The sequence below is a fragment of the Cucurbitaria berberidis genome, assembly GCF_010015615.1.
Source record: "Cucurbitaria berberidis CBS 394.84 unplaced genomic scaffold K460scaffold_3, whole genome shotgun sequence".
NCBI classification, from domain to species: domain Eukaryota; kingdom Fungi; phylum Ascomycota; class Dothideomycetes; order Pleosporales; family Cucurbitariaceae; genus Cucurbitaria; species Cucurbitaria berberidis.
This window is the reverse complement of record NW_024468937.1, coordinates 728,252-740,881: the sequence shown is the minus strand read 5'-3', so window position 1 is coordinate 740,881 and position 12,630 is coordinate 728,252. Positions and strand designations below refer to the sequence as shown.

The following is a 12,630-nucleotide window of genomic DNA, read 5'->3' as shown; positions in this document are numbered from 1 at the left end:
ATCGGACTCCTTCTTGACTGACTGTGAAGAACGGTATTGGAGTCATTCGTATGACGCGACGTCTGGAGAAATTTACATGTTACCACAGTCACTCACCTTTTCGCTCTTCACTCCTACATCTCTTGCACTAACCTCTACTTACACGCTTCTTCCTACCAGCGCTTCGTCCCCACCATGGTCAACCGCTCTGACGTCAACTACTTCGGCGCTGGCCCCGCACCACTGCCCACCACGGTCCTGGAGAAGGCCTCACAGGTCCTTTTGAACTACAACGACAAGGGCATCGGCCTTTGCGAGATCTCCCACCGCTCGCCGGAAGCCAACAAAATCCTCGACGAGGCCAAGCAGGCACTCACCAATCTGCTCGATATCCCCGACGACTACGACATCTTGTTTCTCCAAAGCGGCGGCAGCGGCGAGTTCAGCGCGACTGTCTACAACCTCGTCTCGATATGGGTGGAGAAGAAGCGCGCCAAGATCGCAGAAGAGGTGGGCGACGACAAAGACGAGGTGCTCAAGCGGCTGCGGAAGGTCGTGGACGAAGAGCTCAAGCTTGACTACCTCGTTACAGGCTCCTGGTCGTTAAAGGCATCGCAAGAGGCAGCACGTCTCGTAGGCGCCAAACATGTCAATGTAGCAGTAGACGCCCGAAAAGCAAATGACGGAAAGTTTGGCAAGATTCCTTCCGAAGACCAGTGGAAGCTCACGCCGCGATCGTCGAACCCCGCCTTCGTCTACTTCTGCGACAACGAGACTGTGGATGGTGTCGAGTTCCCTTCCTTCCCAAAGAGCCTTGAGGGCGATGATGCGCCATTGGTCTGCGCCGACATGTCATCCAACTTCATATCCCGGAAAGTTGATGTGCGAAAGTATGCTGTCATATTTGGAGGTGCACAGAAGAACATTGGCAACACGGGCATTGCTATCGTAATATTGCGCAAGTCACTCCTTCCGCCACATTCAACACCGGCTTCGCCCGACCTGCTGAGAGAGCTCAACCTGTCTGTTGGCCCAATTGTGTTGGACTACCCGACGATCGCGAAGAACAACTCACTATACAACACATTGCCCATATTTGATGTCTGGGTAGCTGGGCAAGTCATGTCTGGACTTGTAAACTCCTATGGTACCAAGCGTATTGGTGGTCAGGAAGAGGTCTCGAATGAAAAGGCCCGGCTAATCTACGAGACGCTTGAGAAGTATCCCGATGTCTATCGCGTCGTTCCGGACAAGTCTGCACGTAGCAGAATGAACATCTGCTTTAGGATCGGCGGCGGAGATGGTGACAAAGAGAAGGCTTTCCTAGCAGGTGCGGAAAAGAAAGGCTTGCTCGGCCTGAAGGGTCACCGTAGCGTGGGTGGCATTCGTGCAAGCAATTGTAAGTCACCCTATAATCCCCCCATTATTGATGACATTGTCAATCATGCTTTGGCGATATCTACACGCGCATACCTCCTGCAGTTCATATGTGTACCTCGTGCCTAGATGAGTTTATTCCATATTCCGACTTAACGTTAAGCTGCTGAACGGAGTAAGCTAACCTCATCTGTGTAACAGACAATGCCGTCTCTCTGGATGGCGCGAAGTTGCTTGTTTCGTACCTCGAGGAATATGCAAAGTCCGCTTAAGTAAGGCGATGCATGAAAGCATGACAGTGGCTTGTCGATCTGCTCCAATGTCCAGTGCTCTGCTATACCCAGCAATATTCCCTCCTTGACGATGGGATGGTATCTCTCAACAAGATACCAGACAGTTGCGGAAAATATCTCTCATCTATCTAATACTGCTTCTCTCACTTCCGTCGTGCTGCATACCCACGCGAGACTGCTTATGTGCACATCTTATAGTTCGCATAATCGAAAACTGACCTTGAATCACACTATGGTGCCGCGACCACACCATTCATCGACTGTTAGGGTGGATGGCAGAACGGATCATAGTATTCTAGAAAATTCCATACTTGGCAACATGAACATCATGACACCTCGATGAATTCATTCCTTCCTATCACAGCAAAGAGATGCGAATCGACCCGAGCAGACGCCACCGAGACAACCTGGGAATTAATCTGGGCTCCTCGCGACTTTGTAACTACAGTAATCAAGACAACAAAGATGGAAGCCACGAGATAGCGTCTCAATGTGCCCTGACAAATTCAGAGGGGTGCGTCAAGGAATCGGCCAGGCTTGGGTGGCGTTAAATCACATACTCACGAATGACATTCCCACAGGCTATTCATGTCGCTTAAAACTACGATCGCATTGATTCAAACATCAACCACACTAGATGATGCGACAACGCTCTTAAGACGCTATCTGATCTGCCTAAACTACACAACCTGTGTGTTACACGAAGACCATTCTCCTCGGTATTCATCTTCCGGGCTCTCCCTCAATACCAATGCCAAAGAGTAGCGCAGTCTCGGAGAATGGCCCATTTCAGAGTTGGCTTCAGGACTTAAGCCTCCCATCTTACGCACGTCTTTATCTTCTGACTCAGTACACTTTCTATTCGTCCATTATGCGACCGGTTAAGACCGTTGTGGTTGGCATGGGTTCTGGCGTTGCCTCTGTCTCGGGACAGGGCTGAAGCGAGAGTCTGCGGCACAACCTAAACCCAGCGAGCATCAGACCTCAGCCCGACCACCTCGACATCACCACCAGCACAGACGTCGCGCGAATCGCCAACCACGGCGCCTCCATGCGTGAATTGCTACTGAGGACCTAAATTAGAACAACGTGGCAGAAAACGAAACGACAACGCCTAGTGCGGGCGCTTGATCTTGACAGAAGGCGGTTCCAAGTTGTTGACAGTATTCCAGCACGATAGAAAGCAGACCCCGGAGCAGTTGCAATGGATGGCAGTGACGTCTTCCTGAACACCTCAAACTTGGTCGAGGCCAGTGCACGGAGAGATCTCCACAGCCGCCCTCTGTAGCGGTTGACAAGGTCCCGGAACCAAGGCGCCTGTACGGGTCTTTCTACTTCCGCCTGTCTAGGCTACCTTGGATGTGTGTAGCTCGCATGAGGTTGAAACCCACCCTCGCCAAATGTAGGAGGATGTGGCCTGTAATGTGAAGACATCCCGGGCTTTGCCAATGCGAACCCTTCAGCGAATGAGTGGGTAGACGCCTCAGGACCGCTGTCTCGAAACCCTGCACTACTGGCAACTCTCTCTTATACCGTTTAACGTCTCATACTCACCCCACCCCGTGTTCTACGCTCAATGCCGACGCTCTTTTCGCCTTCCCTTTCGTCGCTCTGCTGGCAGGCTCAGGCAGATTCTTGATTGACGCTGAGCTAGTTATCCTCTCGTTCACGACGTTAATCAAGCGGTCTCCATGATTGTCTAGACCAATTATTCGAACCGCTGCTGGTTACCAGCGAGAGCACTCCTTTCTTGTACAATTGGTTGCGGGAGCTGGCAAGATGGAATCATGGACCTCTCCCTTTCCTCGACTCGATGTCCGGTCGCACTTCAACATGACCCTCAACACCTCGGCCATGCATGAAGTTCCTTGGACTCAAACGAATGCGACGAGGATGATAATCGCCAATCTGCAGCTGGCTCAGGTACAGACGCTACGGACGACGCATCTTACATTGGGAGCGTTCAGTCTATTTCTGGCGCTGTTGATGGTCCACCGTATTGTGTCAGACGCGAGAAGAGCGGCAGCTCTGCATGTCACACCGAGAAAGCAGTAAGTGGGTACAAAAATGCGGTGGAATCATAACTAACAGTAGTTAGGAGGTTTAGTGCTCTTCAAAATGTCCATTCCGCCGAGACCTTCCCACTCGCGCTGGCCTGCGGTGCAGTCCTACAGCAAATTATTTTCGTAGCGGTGCAGAGCACATCCCTTAACAGTATATTCTCTAAAAATTGTCGGGGGCTGGCAATGATTACGTACCCTGGTATGTACTGAACAGTGGAGTAACAACGGGCAAGAACTGACGCTTATAGCTATATTTGTGGTCGGATACATCACTTTGGTTTTCGGCATCGAGATGGCGTGGAGAGGCTTCAGACGTGAACGCTTTGCTCCGCGCGGCAAATGGAACACGACAATCTGCGTCGGCGTAGTATCTTTCATGCTACTCCTAACCTGGATGCCGACAATCGCCTGGCCAATGTACAACCGTTGCTTTGGCAGTCTGATATGGTTTCCCATGCGATACGATCTCTTGACATTGATCATTTTGTGTGTTTTGGTCTTCTCCTTCCTATCGTTGGCGGCTCTTATCAGCATTCAACTGATGAGGACATCGGCTTTGGATCCCAACGAGCGAATCTCAGCTTCACGCATGACTTATTTTCTAATAGTTGCTGCATTGATCTATGTAAGTGCACCTGGACGACGTCACGCAGTTTCGAATCCTAACAGTAAATCAGATCCTCGTGATCCCAGTTCAAGTTCAATCCATTCGACGAGACTTCATGAACCTGGTATCCACCTCCAGAGTCGCTGAGATCTCCCTCTTCTCCTCCGGTATAGTAATGACGGTCTTCCACCTCTTCCTCCGCACCAATGCGATGCGAATGGTAATCCGACCAATGGATGAAATGAGGGCTCCCACAAAGCAAAAGCGACCAAAGCTCCGATTCTTCGGCCCAAGCGACCTTGAAATGAACATTAGCGGCCCAATGGCGCTACAAAGCAGCCGCCGACTAGAGAGCAGACAAGGTCTCATTGATGTGGGACCCGAGAAGAACCACTTTGATATCGATCCCGAGTACTTCGTCCGACCAGAGCGAGCCTTAACACCAGCGTCCACCAAGTCGCAAAGTCCGATTGATCCAACCAAATGGCCTTTGCCACCAGATGTCGACGAAACCCAAGTTGCAGCACCGGGAAACGAGCGAGGAAGACAAAGCTATTCTCTTTTTCCAACACGGGCCGAAAATGTCCCTCGTCTACCTGCAACCGTGTACGATCCAAATGTCGCAAAGGACACTGCAGTTTCCAAGCTGGCCAAGCGTCGCTTCACACGGAGGAGTTCCATCACAAATGTCAGCGAAGCATTCGACTTCTTGACTAAACCCAAGCCACTCTTTACAGAAAAACATCGTCGTGATAGGAGCACAGATAGTAGCGCTACCGTTCAGATCGGACTTCGATTCTCACTAGCACCGGCTACACTTGCAGCAGCCAAGTGCACTCAACCGGAACGCAACATGGACCAGGCTAACTCAAGCGCTCCACCACTGAAGCGCGGCGAGACTCAATCTAGTGGAGAATCACTTGGCCTCCCAATCCAAAATCCTTCCACCACCAGTACTACAACCAACAATGACCCAAGTCCCAGCGCGTCCGCCCAACCAGGGCCCAGCAACAAATCTCCTTCCAAGCCACGAATGACGAGCCCAGCTCGAACCCCGGCATTCCCCTTAACTCCAGCCGAAAACAGCAGTGCTTACCTGCAAGCTCAGCGGGAAAAAGTCCTCCCTCCGCCGCCACCACGCACACCACGCTCACCGGTCTCTACGCCGAAACCCGCGGCCCAGCCGTCTGCTCCCACATCCGTCGTCGTGAGCGGACTTCGTATGAACCCCATCACTCCCGTGACATCTGTCGGCTCACCAACGGCATCAGCACCAGGCACACCTGCTTTACCCACTCCAGTAGGGTCAAGCAGTGGCAAATCGGCTCCTAGTCCTACGGCACGGATACCCCTCGGTGCGGGTACGATGTCCAGGAGTCCTCCATTCAATGGTTGGATCTGAGCTCGCCCTAAAGCCGCGCATGCCCAAGGCCACCAAAAAAAAACACAAGAGCTGCACATATGCTATTCATAGACCGGATTTGGCGAGAGCCGCTGTATAGTACGATAACTAAGTTTTGGAGGGGGTTTTCCACGCGCTGGGGCAAGGGGTTCTCCAGCCGGGGTATCAGGCATTCTGAGGCGTTTACGGTTCCGGTTTCATATTTTTTATCCCTCTAGGGCGCTAGCTGTGACTGCTTCACATCTACAGGCACTGGGCACACCTCGCAAGCCCTTCATATTTTCTGTTCATTTTGTTTCTTTTTCCATCACGTCGCTTACGATACGGACACTCCTTCACGACTTTTACTCGGGCTCAGTGCTGCGCACGTTCCTATACGAGTAGGACATGATTCGGCACATTCACTCTTTATACCCCCCAATAGCACTTTCGTTTTATATTGGCTCTAGGTTGATCCTGTCATCACGAGGCAGATTCCAGTTTTGTATGTAGCATATCGCCATCGTAGGCTCTAGAAATAGCGAAAGTGGCAATGTAACATACTCTTTGTAACCCTGCATAGTAGCCAAAGATCTTTTACTTGTTACACCTCGAATTTGTCAATATTTGCTACTGGAATCCTCGACTGAATAGTGTAACTTGACCGTCAATGGGACTTCACATTGATCTGAGTGGTGCATATTCGAAGCGGCTAGTCTACTCGTGTCTTGTAGTAGTTTCAATTGGATTTATGAGTACTGGGAACTTAGCATACACACAAACGTAAATGTCTGCCGGTTTGGATGTATATCTACAGATTTGATAGTACTTCTTGCCTTGCGAGATATATGATAGATAGTGTACAAATATCTACACCTGGTGTATACAACTGCGACTCCTGGATCGCATCTACTTCAGCACATTAGTAGATATATACTGTCTCTTTCTATGTCCTTGCCCTAGGCTTCAGCCTCAACCCCTTGTCACCATCCTCCTCTCCTCTCTCTTTCTTCAACTGCGCTTCAATTATTCTCCCAATATTGCCCCCATTCTGCATAACACCTCCTCTCAACAGCTCGGCGATGACACGCCCCTTGACAAGCGTCTCATCAACCACGCCCTCGACATTCTCCGGCCCAATACGTCCATACCATATCCCCGAGCCTCTCAGCGCATTATCCTGCATACTAGGAGGCACGTATATGATGACATTGCCGGCGTACTTGTGCCCGCCTATGTGGCTTATCTGCGCAACATCTGCGTCTATGCTCCTTCTCTGGAGCTCCTTACGGAAAGAAGCTTGTAAAATGGGACCGAGAACGCCGCAGCGTTGATCGCGGCCGCCGTGTCCACAAATCAAAATCGTAGGTTTGGAAACAGATTCCGCTGGAGGGAGCTGTGCGGCTACCGACTCATCGCGCGTCAAGTTTGCTTTCTGCTCTTTGGACAGGCCATCGTGCATGGGATGCAGCGTTTTTGCCTTGAGGTACGCGGTCGCGAAGTGCGAGAAGGAATCAGACGTATGCGGTATGCTTTTTATGCGCTTGAAGCTGGGAAACAGGAGAGCTGTTGTTGCGTTTTTCGTTTCGGTTTGGGGTAGCGATGATGCGGTAATGAGGACGTTGGTGAATGGCTAAAAATGGTCACGAGCTTGTCAGTACTGTGTTTCTGGCTCGATGTAGAGATACAGAAGGGGAGAACCAACCCACATCGAATCCTACGCCACCCTTGCCTATGACGCCTTTAAGTCCTTTGACGAACGCTCCAGTCTCACCCTCCTCTTGCTCAATATTACTTGTCCAGTCTTCTTTCCCAGTGCATATTATCACTTGCTCAGAGTAGGCGGCCATTGTATTCAATAAAGGCGCCTTGCGATCGATGTCAAGGTCTGGGGGCGTCGAAGCGCATTCGCAGGTCGGCGACGGACATGTTTGTGTGTAAGGTATCGAGGCTTGCTGACGCGAAGGTGTTGTGGAGAATTGGCGAGATATGCGTGATATAAACGTCCGAGGTATTCGAGTTGCGAAATACATTTTGTACCAATGTGGTTGTAGATGTTAGAAAGCTGGGATGCTCAAGATATTGTATGACGAGGGCTCGGAACTCGTTCCGCAATGTTGACATGGGATGTCGGAGATTGCGGAGCTCGGCTTTCGGGCATATCACGTCTCCATAGAACGCTTCAAGTGCGACAAAATTGTATAGCTAGTGATTAAGTATACTCACGTTTCTTTGGATGCAGACTAATTTAAAAAAGAGTAGTTCATTATCCTAAATCGACGCCGTTATGCCATGCATCATGCCACTGTTGGGAGCTTAGACATCATATTGTTACATGTGTATGTACAGGAAAAAAACACGAAAATTCCTACTCTGCTTTCGCTTTTTTTGGCTTCTTCGGGCCCACAAAATTACACAGCGCACCTCCATTGACCGCAATAACCTTCCAATCATCCGGAAGGACCTTATAGACGGGATGCGGGTGGCGCGTTTGGCTAGCTTTCCATATCTTCCCCGATCCCATGTCGAGCCATTCTTTGCCCTCTTCAGTCTCCACTAGTTGGTCCAAGACCCATTTGGACACCGCCATCATGTCCTTGGAGTTGGTGGACTCTGGAAGTTTGTTGATATCAACTTCAAACTTTCGCTTGCCGTCAACTTGGACGACGCATTTCCTCGTGTGGTTAAGTCTGGGTATAATATCGAGATCCGCGATAGGGAAACCGGTCGCAAAAACGGTACGTGAATCCCCGGGATCAAGATCTGCGCTTTGAGAATGTGTGGGATTCTTGAGAAGGTGCCATGCTTCCTCAGCAACACCAGGAGCAATCGGAGCGACCATGCGGATCAGGTGTACTGTAGAGTACCACTTGAGGTAAGGTGTCGCTGTTGACGAATGTGGAGTGTCCCATATAATATTCGTCAAGGTCATTAGATCGCTGACGATAGTATTCAGAGAGTATGTTTGCGAGTACGACTCGGTAACGCTTGCGATGGTTTCTTGCGCCTTAGTCCAGAGCTTCGCATCGTCTGGAGATAGCGCGGCTATTAGAGTCGTATCCGTCTTGGACAGCAATGATGTCCTTGGGGCCGATTGGGATGCCTCTAACACGCCCTTTGTTAAGAGCTCACGGAGAATCTCAATGAGTGTGATATCAATCTGGGATGGGACTTTAAATGTCTCCAGCTCAGTACTCGGCGTGAAAAATGCACCTGAAAGTCGAACAATCCGATGAAGCCAGCGCTGAACACCCGTAATTTTCTTCTCGTCCCATTCAAGCACATCACTGACAGGCGCTTGGAAGAGCATATGCGCACGCGTCACATCGGCGCCATATTTCGCGATCGTGGCACCGGGATCCACGCCGTTGTATTTGCTCTTAGACATCTTTTCGTAGCTAATGTTCGGTGTAAGGCCACTCGTTTTAATGATGGGCTTTGAAGGAGTTGCCAGGTCGACTTCCTCAGGGCGAAGGAATCGGCCGTTTTCTGGATCAGTGAAAGTCTCGCCATGGACCATTCCCTGGGTGATGAGTCGCTTAAAAGGTTCGCCGTTTGCTAGATTTCCTTTTGGCCAAGCGGCAGTCGTGGCGAGAAACTTCGAGATGAAGCGTGCGTAGAGGAGATGCAGTATAGCGTGTTCGACTCCACCGACGTAAAGGTCAACTGGCATACCATCATTTGCTTTTTCAGGGTCAAGTATGGTAGACTCGTTCTTGGGATCTAAAAACCTGAAAAAATACCACGATGAGTCCATGAAAGTATCCATTGTATCAGTCTCGCGCTCGGCAGCTGAGCCGCACTTCGGACACATAGTCTTCTTCCAGTGCTCGTCTTCAGCCAAGGGATTTCCCTTGCGACCCTCGAAGAAACTATCCGGTAGACTCGGTAGTTCAACTGGGAGATCCTTCTCTGGAACAGGCACTGGGCCGCAAGAACCACAGTGGACGATGGGTATAGGCGTGCCCCAATACCGCTGACGACTAATGAGCCAGTCGCGAAGCCGCCAACTTGTGGTCTTTTCGGCTGATCCTCCAGACATGCGAATAGAGTTCACAATCTCATCCACGGCCTGCTTCGAGGACATGCTCCCAAAACGATCGATGTGTGCAGCCACAAAACCCCTCTCGGTGACGGGCTTGTCTTCATCCCCAGGTATAAGCGGCGAGGGCGACATCCCACGCTTGGTAGATATGACAACCTCGATTGGTGTGCAGCCAGCATTTTGCCGCCAAAATGCGTGATCGCGGGCGTCGTGGCCTGGCACACCCATGACTGCACCGGAGCCGTAGTCTTCCAAAACATACGGAGCAACATAAACAGGGATGGACGCATCTTGGGTATTAGTGATTGGGTTCTTTGCGACAAGGTTCGACAGTAGAAATCCTTCCTTGTTGTCAAGGGGCAAGTCTTTTGCCCTCTCAAGGAAGGCACGCAGCGCCTCATCTCCCACAGCCAGATGTTGCACGATTGGATGTCTGAGAGACAGAGCAATGTACTGCACGCCAAATAACGTGTCTGCTCTAGTGGTAAAGACATCGACAGGGTTGAAGTGCTCGTCTCCGTTTGTCGTTTCAATGTTGAACCACACTTTGGTGCCCTCAGACTTGCCAATCCAATTCCTCTGCATGGCAAGCACTTTCTCGGGCCACCTACCGTTCTTCGCTAATGCATCCAGGTCTTTCAGCAGCGGCTCTTGGAATTCCTTGATCTTTAAGAACCACTGCTTGAGGAGCACCTTCTCGACCTTTGCGCCTGATCGCCAGGAGCACCCATTGGCATCTACTTGTTCGTTGGCGAGGACCGTTTTGTCCACCGGATCGTAGTTGACGAGGGACTCGGCTTGGTAGGCTAAGCCGCGCTCATGGAGCATGAGGAAGATGCGCTGGGTGTGCTTGTAGAAGGCAGGATCGCATGTTCGTATTTCCTACACATGGACGGATCAGCTCTCGTTTGTAGATGAGAGTAATTGTGCTGCATACGCTATCCCAGTCCCAGCGGCCACCCATCTCCTCCATCTGTGTCTTCATGCTCTGGATGTTCTGTAGCGTCCACTTCTCTGGGTGCACTCCGCGCTCAATTGCAGCGTTCTCTGCAGGCAGACCAAAAGCATCCCATCCAATCGGGTGCAGGACCTTGTAGCCCTGCATGTGCTTGAATCTAGCCAGGACATCGGATATGGTATACACTCGTAGATGGCCAAGATGTAGTGTACCAGAGGGGTAGGGGAACATGGGCAGCACGTATGCCTGTCCTTTGTCGGATTTGCGCAGTTGATGCCATTGTGAAGCCAGCTTGTCCCAGTGAGGCTGCCATTTCGCTGTGAGTGTTTCTATGCTCGGTTCCTCAGCGCTTCGCTTTCTGCTTGTTGAGCTGCTGGTCCATCGTGACGCTATACACGGTTGTACTATGCGGGCATGACGGAGGGCGCGCCGCCAGCCTACGCGGTGCAGACTGAGGCGCGACATCACACAAGTGCGCGCGCATCTCGTGGAAGCCCAATTACTGAAATCATGGCCTGGAATACTTGGTCGTCAAGCTTCGGTGCCAAGCGCGAATCGCGACCTGATCCCGCGATTTTCTGATGGAGCTCTGACGCTGAAACCGAGACTAGGCCCATGACGGCATAGGAGCTCGTTCGTCTCACAGCGCATCCATACTACCTTCACCGTTCATACACCAAAGCTGCTCAGGCTCGTAGAAAGAAAGAAAGGGGCACTGGAGCACTAACCCCCACATTCCCTTCGTCTGTAATATAATAGCATTATTCCATGGCGAGCAGCTGTGACTGCAGGTAGCTCCCCATCCCTCCTCCTACTCCTCCGCACCATGGCCAGCCGCTACTCCAACCTCCCACCTCCAACCCGCGATTCGCTCGAGCTTGCGTCGCTTGCCTCGTCCTCACACACGTCACGGCGAACCTCGGAAGAGTCTTCGGCCTCAGGCGCGCCATCTTCGCGCCGATTGTCCTTCGACGACGAAGATCCCCTCTCAGAACTGAACCCTGCCGGTCAAGACGAGAACCGACCGCGGCACAATCGCTCATACAGTGTATCCTCTGCCTTCGATTTTGCACCGAATCTTTTCCCATTATCTAGCACAGCACAGGGTTATACCGCACTAGGCGCGCCCTCAAATCCCGCCTTGGACCCGACCAATGCGCTCAACGGCGGCTCGCTAGAGAGGAACAAGAGCTTGACATACCTTAATGGATTATCACTAGTAATTGGTCTTATAATTGGGAGCGGCATCTTCTCGTCGCCCTCGCAGGTCAACAAGAATGCCGGGTCGCCGGGCGCTTCGCTGCTGGTCTGGGTTATCGCTGGTGTCCTCGCGTGGACGGGCGCAGCGAGTTATGCTGAGCTTGGAGGAGCCATACCGTTGAACGGTGGCGCACAGGTCTATCTCTCCAAGATATTTGGAGAATGGGCGGGCTTCCTGTTTACCTGGTGCGCCGTTGTTGTGCTGAAGCCGGGCTCAGCAGCCATCATTGCTATAATATTTGGAGAATACTTGGTTCGCGCAGTAATTGGTGCCGAGGCAGTAGACGCAAGCACATGGTTGAACAAAGGCGTGGCTTTGGTGGGACTTGTGGTCGTCACACTCCTCAACTGCGTGTCCACCAAGCTGGGGACGAGGAGCGCTGATGTCTTCATGTTCTTGAAGTTTCTTGCCCTGATCGGAGTCACAGTAATTGGAATCGTAGTTGCGGCAACAGGTCTCTCCTACAGTGGCCACGCAAATGAAGACTGGAAGAACCGCGGCTGGTTTGAGGACACCAATACCAACGTCAGCAACTGGGCTGTAGCACTCTACGCCGGCCTGTGGGCCTTTGACGGCTGGGACAATGTACGTCAAGCCACTACACCTAAGTTAGATTCGGAACTAATATCACCAGGTCAACTATGTGACCGCAGAATTCAAGAACCC

General features: G+C 51.5%; 3 protein-coding genes across 3 annotated transcripts; 2 read left to right on the top strand and 1 right to left on the bottom strand.

Moving 5' to 3' along the window:
* Positions 1-174: 174 nt before the first annotated feature.
* On the top strand, positions 175-1,628 carry K460DRAFT_283210 (phosphoserine aminotransferas-like protein; the record flags this gene model as incomplete). The annotated part of the gene is made up of 2 exons (XM_040928639.1): positions 175-1,378; positions 1,558-1,628. The coding sequence occupies 2 exons, from the start codon at positions 175-177 to the stop codon at positions 1,626-1,628; spliced, it is 1,275 nt and encodes a 424-aa protein (XP_040787292.1).
* Positions 1,629-3,482: 1,854 nt separating this feature from the next.
* K460DRAFT_405009 (uncharacterized protein) lies at positions 3,483-5,721 on the top strand (the record flags this gene model as incomplete). The annotated part of the gene is made up of 4 exons (XM_040936789.1): positions 3,483-3,700; positions 3,748-3,911; positions 3,961-4,337; positions 4,390-5,721. 4 exons carry the CDS (start codon positions 3,483-3,485, stop codon positions 5,719-5,721), a joined length of 2,091 nt encoding a protein of 696 aa, XP_040787291.1.
* Positions 5,722-6,420: 699 nt separating this feature from the next.
* Positions 6,421-11,791, bottom strand: K460DRAFT_385513 (leucyl-tRNA synthetase; the record flags this gene model as incomplete). Its single annotated transcript, XM_040935540.1, has 6 exons — positions 6,421-7,333; positions 7,410-7,655; positions 7,927-7,930; positions 8,073-10,627; positions 10,683-11,154; positions 11,529-11,791. 6 exons carry the CDS (start codon positions 11,789-11,791, stop codon positions 6,647-6,649), a joined length of 4,227 nt encoding a protein of 1,408 aa, XP_040787290.1. The 3' UTR covers positions 6,421-6,646.
* Positions 11,792-12,630: the final 839 nt, after the last annotated feature.